We start from the raw sequence: 14,554 nt of genomic DNA on the forward strand, positions 1-14,554 counted from the left end.
GTCAGAACACATAACGTCACATCAACAGAGATAACAGTATTTACCTGACATTGAAATGGAAGAAAGCTTTACAGTTTGTCAGTCTCCAGTTGGACTTCAATATACCCTGGACAAAAGAAGCACCTTCCCTGAGAAGTATGATGTAAACACATTCATGACCTACTCATTCATCAATCAAAACTTATTTTAAAGCTAGAGTTCTCCTTGTTGCAACTGCAAGGGACGTGACAGTATGTATTGGCCACAGTGCAACAGTGTCTTTATAAACATTTGCCGGTATTTGTATATAAAGCGTGGTTCTATATTTTTGTACACTTGAATAGACACTGAAGCATGTTATTAAAGGATTGACAGCATCTCAAATTCAAGCATTATATATTAACAGACTCATTTCGAAGGATTTTATAGGATGTTTCAAATACACATGACTGTTTAAACGGTTACTTCACCCAAAAATGAAAATTCTGTCATTAATTACTCACCCTTATGTCATCCCAAGACCTTCGTTCATCTTCGGAACAATGCCTATGTATGGTTCAGAAACCCTCAGATTTCATCAAAAATATCTTAATTTGTGTTCTGAAGGTGAACGAAGGTCTTACGGGTTTGGTACGACATGATGGTGAGTACCTAATAACAGATTTCATTTTTGGGTGAACTAACCCTTTAAAAGTTGGTACGTTTTTTTTATGTTTTTGAAAGTCTTTTATGCTCACCAAGGCTCCATTTATTTGATCTAAGAAAAGGTAATAACAGTAATGATTAGAAATATTACTACATTGTTATCTTTTTTAATATATATTTTAAATATTATTTATTTATGTGATGCAAAGCAATTTTCAGCATCATTACTCCAGTCTTCAGTGTCACATGATCCTTCAGAAATCATTCTAATATGTGATATAATTTCTTATTAAATTAAATGTAGAAAAAAGTTGTGTTGTGTACATAATATATTTAATATAATTCTTATATATTTGTTTATTTTTATTTTATTGGAAAACTGTCAATAAAAAAAAAAAGTCATTTTGATCAATTTAATGCATCATGGCTGAATAAAAGTAAAAAATTTCTAAAAGAAAAATTTTACTGACCTTAAACCTTTGAATGGTAGTGTACATAATAGTATATTGTGAGAAAAAATATTACATTTATCTTTCTATATTGTTGAAGAGTGGTTAGATTTATGGTAGGGTTGGGCTCAAACTTCAAAACATTGTAAAACGTACAGTACAAATATATTCATAAAACAATACATAAAGTATTCAGAAGGATCTGTATGTTAAAAATGCTGTGCATATGCAAGTACTTTTAGATTGTAGATGCTGTCAATACATCCATTTTGCACATAACAGCCTATACTGTATGCGAACATACAAAAATGTATGTGTTAACACCACATAAAGAGCCGTCCTTTGGGTGATGCAACTGGCCCCGTGGCGAACGGACCAAAAGGCAATCGAGAACAAACCAGGGGGAACCCCTTCCTCTAACTCGGGGCCCTGCCGAACGCTTTAGATGGCTGTGGCCACATACAAATAAATATGGATTCTTATAAGATCAGGCTGCCCTGCAATAGTACAGACTTATACTTATAATAAAGGGCCTCTTGAGGACGATTCTGAATCTATTCAATAAAAAGTCTACACATTAAATGATACCATCTTCAGAGGCTGGGTTAAGATTCCTGAAAAGGTACGATTGAACGTTTCCAATTAACACCAGAAAAGTATTCAAGAACCAATGTACATTATTTTGCATTTGTAATATCCACACATCTTATTTGTTTGTAGATGAAAGCAATTTCCATACAAACAAGCAATTCAAGAGCAATGCCTTTTGTAATAGTAGGTGGATATGCTGAATTACTTGGATTTGTAAGAGAAGCAAAAAAAAAGAAAGAAAAACCCTTTATGTAAATGACATTTTCAACAAAAGCCACAAGAAGCAATGGTCTAATTAATCTGCAGAGAAAAAAGAAATGTGATTGGCATATTTAGTAAAGTGCAAATGATTACAAAACTTAATCACCTGAATCAGGAAAACAGATGGCTATTAAATATAACGGAGTAAATTACGCAGCTCATCAGTGAATGAATCAAAAGATGCGACAATTCGAAACAGTCTCATGCTGTTGAGGAGAACAGGCAGGTATGTGCTGTTGTCTCATTGTTCTTGTGAGCAGCTAGACATCCAGTACAAGGCCTGCCTTGTCACATCTGTATCTCTAATCAAATGACACTTTCAAGGGTGGATTGGTAGGGTTGCCACTATTCCTTGTTTTTACTGTCAGCTGGATTCTTATCTTCCCCACTCACCATATTCTTCACTGGATCTGCTCCTGGAGTCGTCTGGGTCACTCTTTTCATGCGAAACGGAGATGGTGAGCATTTCAATGAGCCCGTCATGATTGAGTTATTTTCTGACTCTGTGAGTACGGCTCCGTTGCGACAGTAACGCTTCAGTCCTTTGCGGAAATGGATGGTGAAGAGGCCATAAGTGATGGGATCCAGAATTGCATTAAAAAGTCCAAAAATAAACAGTATGTGAGTCAGTGAGTGAGAAACAGTCTCTTCTAAATCCTCAGGAAGGAACCAGTACCAGAGACCCAGCAAGTAGTACGGCGTCCAACAAACAATGAAAGACGTCACAATGACTATGCTCATTTTCAAAGTCCTCAAACGGGCCTTTGGGATGTTGCTATTGGAACGCCGTAAGTGGATTTCCTTTGAAGATACTGTAAAAGCGAGAAGATATTTATAAATGTGCAGTAAATATATGATGGTCAAAACACATTTTTTTAAGTTTACTGTACTTTAAAGTGACAGTTCACTCTTAAGGCATCTTTACACAGAAAAAGCGGCACAGAAACCAACTCTGAAGCGGCATAAAATCACAAAAATGTGCATTTACACAGACTGTTTAATGCTCCTCTGAAGCGGCATAAATGCATTTACACAGGAATTAACACTGAGGTCTGAAAACACGCCGGCGCATTTTGCAGGAATCGCGGGAAACAATGCTTTGAACATAAGTATTTCAAAACTAACAGTTAACAAAATTAATTAAAAAAAATAATTAAATAATAAACAATATAACTCGATATAAAAAAAAATTACGAAAATTGAAAGCATTAAACTGCGTGCTATATCTCACGCTTTGATGTTTGTCATAATAAAAATTGAACAATGCAACAAAAAATTATTCATTATTACACCGGGATTAAAAGAGGTCGAACATTTTTAATTTTTTTTTTCAAAGAGACAGAAACAACAAATGATGCTAGCATTTGCGTGTATCAGGCAGCAGCAGAACACCAGACAGACCGTCGTGTGTGGGTGAAATATCGTCCTCAAGGAGATGATTTTTGGAATATAATATAACAGTACACAATCAAAGTGACGCCGATTGTGTTAAGCATTTACCTTATCTGAGAGAAATGTAGCAGCGCGTTGATCTGACAGTCTCTTCATAGGAAGATAACGGCGAAAGCCAATTGATGACACGCGACGATTCTCTGCTGTTATTTTGGTGGTTTGCTTCACGTTGTGAGTACAGGACTTCAATGCCCCTTGTTGGTAGACATTATTTTTATTATTTGCCCTAAGTTATATGTTTCGTCTCCTGCTTCTTGAATCTCGCGCCGCCTGGAATGCTTTTGGTTGTCATGACAATGACGTAGTTTAGAGCGGCTATATTGCCTATATTGCCTTTATATAATATTTCTGTTATCATTCACCCACCCTAATGTCATTCCAAAACTGTATGACTTTTGTCTGTGGAGCTCAAATGCAGATATTCTGAAGAATCTTTTTAAATGGATATTATGACTCCATATAATGAAAGACTGACATGACATAGTATGGCCCAAAAATTACTGTGACACTTTCTCAAAATATCTTCCTTTGTGCTTCACAGAAGAAAGAAAATGATAGGCCTACAGGTTGAACAGCATGAGCGTGAGTAAATGATGACGGAATATACATTTGGGGGTGAACTATCCGTTTAAAAAGGTACAATTTGTGATATTTTTTTCCGCTAGAGGTCGCTAGAAGCCTATTCAAAACAAAGGCGTAGTTTGATGACGTAAAGTTTTAGAGTGGAAACTTGGGACATGTGGTCTCCATATCAACGGACGGTGCAAAAGAATAGGGATTGGAGTCTGGAAGAACTCATGTTCGTGGATGCGATTATTAACGTTACCGTAGTATGAAGTAGCGCAGGACCGAGTGTTGCGGGAGCTGAACGAGGAGCTGGAGCGATTGATCAACACACGCCTCACGAGCAGCGGGACTTTTATTATGACACAGTCGCCGGCGCCGCTTCCGCTTTTCCGGTCATGAGTTTACGGGAGCTGTCCTTGTCGACAGAACCAGCGGCAGATGGTAAACAGTAATTATGTTCCATAAATAAGTAACACAATCCACCATAAAACGTGCAAGAAGTAAATAAGGAACTGCTTGAAGCAAGCTAGTGGTTTGCTGGACGCTAGACTCTACTTCCGCATTTGTCCACGGCACTGTTGTCATGTGGTTTCTGCGTCAGTAAAGGCGGTAACAAAGGTAACTGACGTCATTGACAGGCGACTGCACTGCCCCGTGTCACTGTTTAGAATGGGAATTTTGTCATGATTTACAAGTAGTTGAAAACATTAGAGATATTGTTAGTAATCAGCTGAACAAAATATATAACACTAGCCTAGTGGTTTTTGGATATTTTACTGCAAAAATTTTACAAACTGTACCTTTAAGTAATTTTTTTTTTAAATATTTCTGCTTTTTTAGAGTAATTTAGGATGTGTTCACATCTGTAGTTCGGTAGCCTGGGTGCCAGCCCGAACCCCACCCACAACATTTTTTGGACGGGAAGTTCGGTCTGGACTCGATCCATTGTGGAGTAATTATGCTCGGATCCCAGAAGGCCGAGCCAATCAAATTGCCATGGCGGGCTTTAATCGATGATGGACAGGCTATCTGTGGTTACGTAAGCACCCACGTCATCAAAGAGCGATTGGGTTGAATTGGTTTTCACCAACGATGACTGCTAGAGAAGTAAGATGTTTAGATTCCGCTATCACGTCTGTAATAAAAGAAATCGACAGCGCATTCATTTTAAAATATGAACAAAGAACCGCAATCAAGGCATTTGTCAATGGGAAAGATGTGTTTGCCGTCCTTCCAACGGGATTCGGCAAAAGTTTAAGTACAAGTTCAACATACGTCACTTACTGCGTTGCTCTGATTGGTTGTAGGTCTATCCAATTGAGTGCAGAGGTGGTGTTTTTTACTGGTTCGGTTAAGACACGCCCCATAATTCAAGTGCAATGGAGCAGTATCAGACTCACATTCTGCCTAGAATATGAGTATGACGAAGTCAGGCTAGTAGTTCAGTTAACTTGGTTCATTTGGTCCGAACCAAAAAAAAAAATCTAGTCCTATATGCTTAGCGTTCACATTAGCATTTTTGACACCGAACCTAAATGCATAGGGATACGTTCACAACCTGTTTGGTTGGCTTTATGACTTATATTTTGAGACAGAATTTATCGAACATCCAAAACAATGCTGTGTGCTGGGCTAAATGCACTCGTTTTATGTGCGTTGCCTACATATGATGGTATTTTGACCAGCTGAGAACTCGTGAAGAGCTTATAAAGTGTGTCAAAGAGTTGCGAGGAGACATGGTTCTGATGACTGTACCGAACTGTGATGGGCAACATCGCGACTATGGACAGAATGCTCAAACATAGGCTACCTGTTATTTCTTGTCAATGACATAGGCTTCCTGTTTTTTCTTGTCATGGTCGCGATGTTGCTCATCACAGTTTGGTACAGTCATCAGAACCATGTCTCCTCGCAGCAGGTAGCCTATGTTTGAGCATCCTAGAGTCTGTGACATCATGTCCTGTTTTTTATTCGTTTAAATGTCTTTGGTTCGTGTTGTGTTCATATTTCATATGAAGTGTACCACAGTTAGTTTGGAAGCAGACCAAAACCCATCTTTCCAGGTGTCTCGGTCTGCTAGTTTGGTGCACACCAGGGTTCAACTGGCAGCATTCACACTTCAAATGAACCGCACTAACAGAGCAATCGCACCAGGGTTAGTTTTAATGGAACCAAACCTGCCAAGTGTGAACACACCCTTAATTTTGGGATTTTTTTATTTAATTCCAATGCACAATATCTCACTTTTTACTCCATTACTACATTTCAGGAAAGCATGCCACTCATTGTTATTATAAGTGAAGAAATCAAGCCTGTTACATGAAGCTAGATCAACAAACTGAGTTTCTTGGTTTAGAGTTGACAAAAGCAAACCCAGTTTAGATCAGGTTCTGCAGGATCACAACACTCGCTTTAAATGTTCTTTGTCAATTTAGGGTTTGAACCAGAATTTACAATGAACTCTGGAGTAGTGTTGTCAAAAGTACTGACTTTGATACCAAGTCGGTACTGAAATTTAAATAATGTGACGCTTTGAGCGCTGTTGAGCGGATTCGTAAACACCTCTAACTGGCCATTGTGTTCACACGCTCAACATATACGCATGTCTGTGATTGGCTACAATGATCAACGCATGGCAGCGTTTGAACACACACAGAAGTGTTTGAATTTGAAAGCGGGAGCAGGCGTCTATCAGCAGACTGGTCCACGATATAGGCACCTGCTTTCAAACACTCCCGTGTGTATCTGTGTAAGCGCCCGGTGAAGAGTGTCACTGATGATTATTTACAACGTTTTTTACAGCGTTGCTCATTGAAGTCAATCACAGACATATCCGATGAGCCGTGAGCCAATCAAAGGTGTTTACGAATCCGCTCAACAGCGCCTCAAAGCGTCACATTTTTAAAATTTCAGTACCGACTAGGTACCGAAGTCTGTATTTTTGACAACTCTACTCTGGAGCGTGTACACCTGAGAGTGTCACAAACTGCATTGAATGATTCATCTGTGAATCTGACTGATCCGATTGCAGCTGTTAACAACTCAAAGATTCGATGACCCGTCTGGAGCGAGATATACTTTTCCTGGAGTAATATTTTATCAGGGTACATCTACATTTAAATTTTAGTCATTTAAACTTGACATTTCTAATGCTTAATATTTTTCTTGTGGTGATGGCGACATTAACACTGTATGCAACATTAGCCACCTTACAAATTTAGCCTCCACCTACTGTTTCCTTTGGTCATCCTTCGGGAGATCTCCACCAAGATCCTTGTGTAGCAGCAGATCATGATGGCCAGAGGTATCAGGAAGAGGCAAATAAAAGTGAACATATTGTAAATGGTCTCCTGCCAGTGTTTGACGAAGCTCCCTCGGGTGGTGCACTGAGTGAAATTGGCTGGCACCGTGATGGTCACATTGTGAAAGAGAAACATCTGTGGGGGAATTGAGCAAATCAGCAGATTACAATCACACCTACTGTACTGTACTTACTAGGATTTGTTCACTTCAGAATTCAAATTTCCTATTAATTTACTCACCCCCATGTCATCCAAGATGTTCATGTCTTTCTTTCTTCAGTCAAAAAAAAAAAAAAAAAAAAAATTAAGGTTTTTGAGGAAAACATTCCAGGATTTTTCTCCATATTGTGGACTTCAAGTTACCAATGGGTTGAAGGTCCAAATTGCAGTTTCAGTGCAGCTTCAAAGGGCTCTACATGATCCCAGCCGAGGAATAAGGGTCTTATCTAGTGAAACGATCAGCCATTAAAAAAAAAAAAAACAAAAAAAAAAAACATTTTATATATATTATATATATATATATATATATATATTATATATATATATATATATACTTTTTAACCACAATGCTTGTCTTGCACTGCTCTGCGATGTGCCACGCATTATGTAATCACGTTGGAAATGTCACGCATGACGTAGACGGAAGTACCAATCCAGTGTCTACAAAGCAAACATGCAAAGACCAAGTCAAACCAAGTTATATATATATATATATTTATATAAAACGGTAAAACGATGTCGGATGATTTTGAAGTTGGAGGAGAAAACAAGATGGAGTTTTTCTCCCTACCACGGTACTTCTGCCTTCATCATGCGTGACTTTCCAACGTGATTGCGTAATACGTGGCACATCGCAGAGCTAGTGCAAGATTTGCATTTGTGGTTAAAAATTATACAATTTTTTATTTTTTTGACTGATCATTTTGCTCGATAAGACCCTCATTCCTCATCTGGGATCGTGTAGAGCCCTTTGAAGCTGCATTGAAACTTCAGTTTGGACCTTCAACCCATTGTACCCCAGTGAAGTCCACTATATGGAATGTTTTCCTCAAAAATCTTAATTTTTTTTTCGACTGAAAAAAGAAAGACATGAACATCTTAGATGACATGGGGGTGAGTAAACGATCAGGAAATTTGAATTCTGAAGTAAACTAATCATTTAATATTATCAAATACATAAAAAAAAATGCATAATTAATAAGCTTTCTAAACAAAAAACGAAGGAATACAAATCAAGCGTATAGTTCTGGCAGGTCACTTTAGTCAAGCTCACTCTCAGCTGATCCACTTCTACCTATCGGAATACAATGCCTATCACAGCATCCCTACAGTCCATTCAGTATTATCAGCAGCTTTATCGCATTGCTCAGGAGCTAATTACCCTCCTCAGAATCTTCACCTTCAGATATTCCTCTTCAAATCAGACTCATTTTCTTGCGGTTATCGCTGCTCTCCCTGCTCTTATCCATGATGCATGGATGGGCAGGGAGTTCTTGCCCAGAACAGAACCATACCACCAATCCAAACTGTATGCTAATTGTCAATCATCTTTGACAAAAGAGGTCCTGACAGGATTATACACTAGGCTTGATTTAGAAGCTTTCAAAATGACAAATTGTTCTTTTGGAAAATTAGCCCTGAACTCTAAATGAATGTTGTGCTAAATGTTCTACACATCTAAAGCCAACTAATCAAGTGAACACTGTCAGCTGTGCAAATCAGACGTGGCATGTATCCCCTTCAGCAACAGGCTCAGGATTCAGTCAGTGTTCCCAGGATCAGCCTTTTACAGAGCATTTCTTAAATATGATGCCTGAGCCTGACTACATATTCTATGTATGACAAGAAGATTCTCAAATGACAAATGAAGACTGGCATACTGACATACAGGCTGAAACCATGTGTATGCCTGAAATGATTCACAAAAACAAATGGAAAAACAAATGACAACACAATATCCGCTATAACCCATTGTGACCTTGTATCTTCTTCCATATCTTTCTGAAATTACCCCATTCAAGCACAATCTGCTGTCATAATGTACTTTACTGTGGAGTTTTGGTGCTTGTAATATGCCCTCATTCTTTTACCTGGCTGACCCGTCATCAGCCTTCTGTGAACTTGAAAGCACACTGATTTTAAACGCTCTACTTCATCAGGAGGAGCAAATAAAGAGGTCTCAGCACTTATTACTTCCAACTGCACAGTGTTTTAAAATGCGCACGCCTCCTCTGATTGAGAACCACCCCTTATTAACACTCATTTCACAGTAATTCTTGTTGCTTTCATCTTTGTCATTTCAGATATTGTAACTGAAGGTTGCAGAGTCTTTTCTTCTATATTAGGTTTGAATGTCATTTGTGAGCTGATTTAAGAAAACATCAAATTAAAAGACATCTGATTGACCTACAAACTGCTAATATATCTTTTGTGTGTGTGAGAGGTTCAGGTATACCCTATGTTATGGAAACAAAATATCCAGAACCTTTTTTTGGTCCCAATCAGAAAAACAGCTTATAAATCATACTAAGTGATGTTTTTTGAAAAGGTAAAAATGCAGAACGTTTTCTGTGATGTGTAGGTTTGTCTGTAGAAAGTCCCCATAAAACCTGAAAACCCAAAATGTGTGTGTGTGTGTCTGTGTGTATTGGTAATGTTGAGTAATGTGTCTCTGCGCAAGTCAGTCATGTTAAATCTGAGGTGAAATTAAAGGGCTGATGAGAGCGTGTACTATAATTGCTGAACTAATCTAACATCTATGAATTTTACAACACTTTCTAGCTCTGATTCTAATTTTACAGCAGGTCTAGGGAGAATACTGAATACGAAATAAGATACTGATCTGAAACATGTGGTTTAATAGGATATAAAAGACAATCTGGTGAGGGAAAATACAGTAGCCTTCACAAAATACCTTTACTCATGCTGATATTATTCTACACATGTATGCCTTTCTTTTTTTCATGAAACACAAAAGAAGACAGTATGCAGAATGTTCATGCTGCTTTTTTAAGTATTATTAAAAACGAATGGTGATCTGAGATGGCCAAGATCTAAAAGCAGTACCATCCAAACAAGCATATATGATTTCTTTGTGTGAAGGACACTAAGGCTCACTATTTCCTTCTGCCTTGGCTTTTTAATGTCTTTTATGATGATTTTAATATGCGCATATTCTGTGCGCAATATTTAATTTGGTGCATTGTGACATGGAATATGGCATTAGTGACTGTCTTCAAGCATGGTGTGAAGTGCCATTTAATGTAAATGAGATCTGAGACGGCATGAAGATTGTGACTAATGATTTAAATACACACACAAGCAGACATTTATAAATTGTAATTGACGGCCTTGGAGTAGTAGGAAATTCTGTTCAAATTCTTCTTTTGTGTTACATGAAAGAAAGAAAGTCAAACATGAGAGTGAGCAAATGATGATAGAATTTTAATTTTCATCTGTTTTAAAAACTGTATAGCAGACTTTTTTTTTTAGACAAGAAAATGCACTATCCAAACGTAAATGGTTGTAATTCAAGAATACTTTGGAGTATAGACATAAGGCTGGTCTTGTTTTAAAGATGAAATTTGGCAGATTATGTACTTATGTAAGTGAAACAGAAAAAAAGTTATAGAAGTTTAAGTTTATGAAAATGTAAAAATATAATATTTTATATTTTATATAAAATAGATATTTTACAAAACAAGTTTTACTCTAAAGCTGCAAGGAAATCAAAGCCAAAAATCTGAACAAGTTGTGTTCCAAATTTCAGGTTGATATCTCAAAAAATGAGCTTTCAGTAAGATTTTGTTTGGCCGCAGTACCACACTTTTTCACTAGATGACAACCAAGCTCCATTACTGACCATATAAAGCCGCCTTTATGAAGTAGACATCCTATATAGAAGTAGTATGGGAAGTTTGGCAGAATTTGATATTAATTCAGCCTCTAATAAACATAAAAATAACATGCATGTGGGTTATAGATCGCCGCCACAATCATAAATGTATTTTTTTTTCTATTAAAAACATTTTCAGACCTTTTTTTTTTTTTTTAATTGAATTGATGTTATCTTTTGAACTCTTGGCATGAAAACAAACATGTTTCAACCAATCTTTAATGATATTTCATGTTCATCGCTATTTCAAAATAAAGGTCTGAACATGCCTTATGAGTATGAAAATATGCTTGTTGCAAATTGATAAATTACTGCTCCTCTGTAATTTATTTTGAAAATCAAAATATGTAAACTAGAGATTCTATGCGTTCAAATGATATACAGTTTGTCAAGATTAGTTTAGGTTTAATATAGAATATTACTGTTTTAAATATGTAATGGCAAACGTCCCACCTGTGGGACTGTGACAGTTAAGGGGTTAAAGGGTTAGTTCACCCAAAAATAAATTTCTGTCATAAATTTCTGTCATAAATTTCTGTCATAAATTAGTCACCCTCATGTCGTTCCAAACCCGCAAGACCGTTCATCTTCAGAACACAAATTAAAATATTTTTGATGAAATCCGAGAGGTTCTTTTATCTCCCATAGAAAGCAACAAAATTACCACATTCAAGGTCTAGAAAAGTAGTAAAGACATCGTTAAAATAGTCAACGTGACTACAGTGGTTCAACCTTAATGTTATGAAGCGACGAGAATATTTTTTGCATGCAAAAACAAAACAAAAATAACGACTTTATTCAATAATTTCTTCTCTACCCTGTCAGTTGAAGCAGTGCAGCGATTCTGTGTTTACTTCCGAACACGTGCTCAGTATTGGCCGACGCTATTCACGTGAGCAGCACGACGCATGCGTGTGATGCTGACGCAGGAGCCAACCAATTCAGAGTTGGCGTTCTGACGTAGAACACAGAAGTTCTGCAACATGTCTTTAACATAAACTGTGTAAGAGAAGGAAGTTGTTGCATAAAGTTATTTTTTTGTTTTGTTTTTGTGCACAAAAAGTATTCTCATCACTTCATAACATTTAAGGGTTAGTACACCCAAAAATTAAAATTATATCATTAATTACTCACCCTCATGTCATTCCAAACCCGTAAGACCTTCGTTCATCTTCGGAACACAATTTAAGATATTTTTGATAAAATCCAATGGCTCAGTGAGGCCTGCATTGCCAGGAAGTTAATTTCCTTTTTCAATCCCCAGAAAGCTACTAAAGACATATTTAAAACAGTTCATGTGACTACAGTGGTTCAACCTTAAAATTATAAAGTGACAAGAATACTTTTTGTGCGCTAAAAAAAAAAACCCATATAACGATTTTATAACAATATCTAGTGATAGCCAATTTCAAAACGCTGCTTCATGAAGCTTTACGAATCTTTTGTTTCGAATCAGTGATTCGGAGAGCCAAAGTCACGTGATTTCAGTAAACAAGGCTTCATTACGTCATAAGTGTTTCGAAATTTCAATGGTTCGTGTGAGTTTGGCAGTTTGATACGGGCTCCGAACCACTGATTTGAAACAAAAGATTTGAAGCTTCATGAAGCAGTGTTTTGAAATCGGCCATCACTAGATATTGTTGAATAAAGTTTTATTTTTTTTATTTTTTTGTGCACAAAACGTATTTTCACCTCCTTTATAATATCAAGGTTGAACCACTGTAGTCACATGAATTGTTTTAAATATGTTTTTAGTACCTTTCTGGGCACCGAAAGGAAATTGACTTGCTGGCAATGGAGGCCTCACTGAGCCATCGGATTTCATCAAAAATATCTTAAATTGTGTTCTGAAGATGAACGAAGGTCTTGTCGTTCCAAACCTGTATGAGGGTGAGTAATTAACAGAAATTTCATTTTTGGGTGAACTAACCCTTTAACAAAAAGAGTAAAAATGTTCAAATGTACATTTTTCATTTAGAGTGAACGAATTTATAAGAGCAAATATGAATATTTCAAGTCTAAGCTCAAGAAGGCAAGTAGTTAAACCTCCTGTCGTTTTCATTTTGACCTCTCTACTTGATTCTGAGTGTTACGCCAGGGTGTTGCGATTTTGAGGAACGCCGCACTCCGAGATAAGACACAATGAAAAACATGAAAAATCACTCAAGCAGCTCCTCACCTGAGGGACAGAGAGCACAACGCTCATCGCCCAGGCCACGCTCAGCATTATTTTGTTCTTCTTCTTAGCCTTATTGATGGCCAGAGGGTTGAGAATGGCCGACTGCCTGTCCAGGCTTATGACCACAGTCACGAACGCACAGGAGTACATAGCCACGAGCTTCAGAAACATTAACAATCTGCAAGCCAGATCCCCCGCCAACCACTGAACCGTAATGTTCCAAGCCGCATCCACTGGCATCACGATGAAAGTCACCAGCAGGTCGGCAACCGTGAGGTTCATGATTAAAATACGTACGTGGGATTTGCGCTTGTTGTTGGTGCTGGCAGCCCACAAAACGGCGAGGTTGCACACAGCTGACACTGCACAAAGAGTGAAGGTAATTATCACCCTCACTTTCGCTGCCACGGAAAAGGTGGGCAGCTGCAATGCCGCTTCACCTGTGCTATTGTTACACGTGGGCAAGGTGTAATCACAACTGCCGTTCAGAGCATCTGCAGTCAGCTGGTTAAACATGATGTTCTCAGATGTTGGAGGGCTGTCATTCATCACTGAAGAGCGAAAGCGTGTGATTGCTGCATTCGTTCCACTACCTGCTGCACAATGAGGTTTACAGATGATCCATGATGATTCCAGTGCTGACACCTGGAAAAGCTCCTTTATTTAATTGTTCTACTGTGGGATTTAAAAAAAAGAAAAGAAAAAGAAAACATTGAGCTTTTTTTTCAGATATTAAACTGGCCATCCTGTAGGACATCCTGATGCATTTCACAATTACAAAAACTGACATTATAATTTAAAATAAAAGTACCATCATAATTCAAGTTTGACGATGTTCAAATGCATTTGTAAGCATGCGATTTTTTAAAAAAAAATGTTTTTAGAATAAGCATTAAAAGTCCTATCTACTCTCTTAACAGTCGCCGTATTTGAATGTTTTGTTTTTATTTAATAATTAAAATAATTTTTCAGACTTACCTGATTCACCTCTCCCGGAAATCCAGTGACCTTGAAATTAGTTCATTTCACTGTCCAAAAACCTTCTTAAAAAACATATCATCCATATATTTCAAATGTAGCTCTTCTCAAACACTTGTCTAGGCAGATGGGTAGTTTTGTCATCCAACAAGACACCTGTTCGGAGACATTCGTCTTGGTGGAAGAGTTATTCAGTCTGATTTGTAACTAAAAACGCGCCAACCTCTACTTTTTCGAAAGAAAGTACTGTTTAAAA

General features: G+C 37.5%; 1 protein-coding gene across 1 annotated transcript; it reads right to left on the reverse strand.

Moving 5' to 3' along the window:
• Positions 1-2,270: 2,270 nt before the first annotated feature.
• On the reverse strand, positions 2,271-13,897 carry gnrhr4 (gonadotropin releasing hormone receptor 4). Its single transcript, XM_067389340.1, has 3 exons — positions 13,321-13,897; positions 7,177-7,381; positions 2,271-2,737 (listed from the first exon to the last, which is right to left on the reverse strand). Exons 1-3 carry the CDS (start codon positions 13,867-13,869, stop codon positions 2,271-2,273), a joined length of 1,221 nt encoding a protein of 406 aa, XP_067245441.1. The 5' UTR covers positions 13,870-13,897.
• Positions 13,898-14,554: the final 657 nt, after the last annotated feature.

Source organism: Chanodichthys erythropterus, chromosome 7 (assembly GCF_024489055.1).
Source record: "Chanodichthys erythropterus isolate Z2021 chromosome 7, ASM2448905v1, whole genome shotgun sequence".
Lineage (NCBI taxonomy): Eukaryota > Metazoa > Chordata > Actinopteri > Cypriniformes > Xenocyprididae > Chanodichthys > Chanodichthys erythropterus.

Bases quoted from the DNA above. Each gene is read 5' to 3' on its own strand.
- gnrhr4 (XM_067389340.1), bottom strand. From the start codon at position 13,869: ATGAATGACAGCCCTCCAACATCTGAGAACATCATGTTTAACCAGCTG. The intron at 7,382-13,320 runs GTGAGGAGCTGC...ATTCCCCCACAG, and splicing joins TTGTGCTCTCTGTCCCTCAG to ATGTTTCTCTTTCACAATGT. The intron at 2,738-7,176 runs GTAGGTGGAGGC...TCGCTTTTACAG, and splicing joins AAGGATGACCAAAGGAAACA to TATCTTCAAAGGAAATCCAC.